Source organism: Rattus rattus, chromosome 2 (genome assembly GCF_011064425.1).
Source record: "Rattus rattus isolate New Zealand chromosome 2, Rrattus_CSIRO_v1, whole genome shotgun sequence".
Classification (NCBI taxonomy): Eukaryota; Metazoa; Chordata; class Mammalia; order Rodentia; family Muridae; genus Rattus; species Rattus rattus.
Window position 1 is genome coordinate 182732516 of NC_046155.1, and position 1955 is coordinate 182734470.

A 1955-nucleotide genomic window follows, 5' to 3' on the forward strand; every position below is an offset into this window, starting at 1 on the left:
AAAGTATATCAATAAACTGTGAATTATATTTCAGAAGCATATACCTCTTAAAAACAATTGAGTAAAGTATTTACAATGAAGATTAATGTGACATGTTTTCAAACATGGAAATAATCAAGAAATAAAACACACTCTAACCAAGAAATATACTCTTGTTTTCACCACCTTCAAAATCCATAGGCATCAAAAGCATGATAAAACAAGTTCCTCAAAAAATCAATCTGTGTGTAAAGTTACTTTTTCTTTTGCCATAATTTCAACACAACCCTTTTCATCTCCTTGTTCCTCAGGCTGTAGATGAGTGGATTCAGCAGAGGGGTGAGTAGTATATATGCCAATGACATCAGTTTCTTTGTGTCTGGTGAGTACCTGGATTTGGGCTGGAGATAAGTTATACTGCCTGTGCCATAGAAGAGGGTGACAGAGGTGAGATGAGAGGCACATGTGGAAAAGGCCTTCTGCCTCCCTGTAGTGGATGGCATCCTCAGGATGGCAAAGAGAATTCGAGTATAAGACAAGAGTATCAACAGAAAGGGGACCACGACAATGAAAATGGTGCCTGTGAAAGCATAGACTTCAAACACGAATGTGTCTGCACATGCGAGTTCCAGCACAGGAGGAGTCTCACAGAAGAGATGGTTAATTTCCCTGTGGCCACAGTAGGGGAAGCTAAACACCCATATGCTCTGTAGAGTACTCATCATGGTACCTGAGAACCACGAGAACATTACTAATTTCACAAACACTCTTTTATTCATAATCACTGGGTAGGATAGAGGATGGCAGATTGCAGCAAATCGGTCATAAGCCATTGATCCCAGGAGAAAACACTCAGTCACACCAAAGAAAAGAATGAAATACATTTGTGCAAAACAGCCCCCAAAGGAAATGGTTGCTTTCTCAGTGGTTAGGACCATCAACATTTTAGGTGTAATGACTGTGCTGAAACAAAGGTCCACTAAGGATAAGTTTTGCAGGAACAGGTACATGGGGATGTGCAGGCTCTGGTCCAGGAAGATGATCGTGATAATGATGGCATTTCCCAACACTGTCACCAGATAAATAACTAGGAAAGGTCCAAACATCTGCCTTTGAAGTTCAGGATAGTTAGAAAATCCCAAGAGGATGAAGTCAACCGTAGAGCTGTGATTTTGCCTCCTCATTTCAATAGTGGAACCCTGTGTTGGTCTTAGGGATCTAGCACATGTGAGATGAAGTCACAGACCAGGAGCTGAGTTCAAATTTGGAGTTCTTGGCAGAAATTGTAAAGACATGCTTCTTTTGACAGAGATTCAGACTAGCAGTTTTGAAGAATTATCAATAAGTTGTAACAATGAATCTTTAAAACACAAATGGACAAGTTACAATGTTGGCTCAGAAATCATTTAACAATTATAAAATAAGGCTGGTAAAATGATTCAGCTAGTGAAAGCACTTGGCTCATAGCCTGACTTCAGTTCCACCCTTTGAACTCACAATTAAAAAATGAATTTGATATAAATGATATAGTAATATGTAATCCTAGTACTCCTATGACAAGATGTGAGTGAGAGGCAAAGCTGAGTGAAATACCCTTAAGTTTGAGGTTAGTCTGAAGAGTATGTTGCAACAGAATCAAATTAGACCATTCTTAATATGGTAGACAGAAGAAGCAATTCCTAAGTCACCTGACCTCCAGAAGATTTCCATGGCACATGCAACACACACACATATAATAATAATAATAATAATAATAATAATAATAATAATAATAATAATAATGATAATAAAATAGTAGTAGTAGTAGTAATAGTAGTAGTAGTAGTAGTAGTATAGTAGTAGTAGTAGTAGTAGTAGTAGTAGTAGTAGTAGTAGTAGTATATAAATGATAATTTTGAAGTTAAAACATTAACTAAAAGACCAATAAATTTTGGCACTGCTAGTTTTCTATGGTAAAATCAACCAAACGTGATTCT

The 1955-nt window shown here is 37.2% G+C and overlaps 1 protein-coding gene across 1 annotated transcript; it reads right to left on the reverse strand.

Moving 5' to 3' along the window:
* Positions 1–233: 233 nt before the first annotated feature.
* Positions 234–1163, reverse strand: LOC116892764 (olfactory receptor 10A3-like). The gene has a single exon (XM_032894643.1). The coding sequence runs from the start codon at positions 1161–1163 to the stop codon at positions 234–236; it is 930 nt and encodes a 309-aa protein (XP_032750534.1).
* Positions 1164–1955: the final 792 nt, after the last annotated feature.

What these genes read in the sequence shown, in the direction of transcription:
- LOC116892764 (XM_032894643.1), bottom strand. Translation starts at nt 1,163, where the DNA reads ATGAGGAGGCAAAATCACAGCTCTACGGTTGACTTCATCCTCTTGGGA.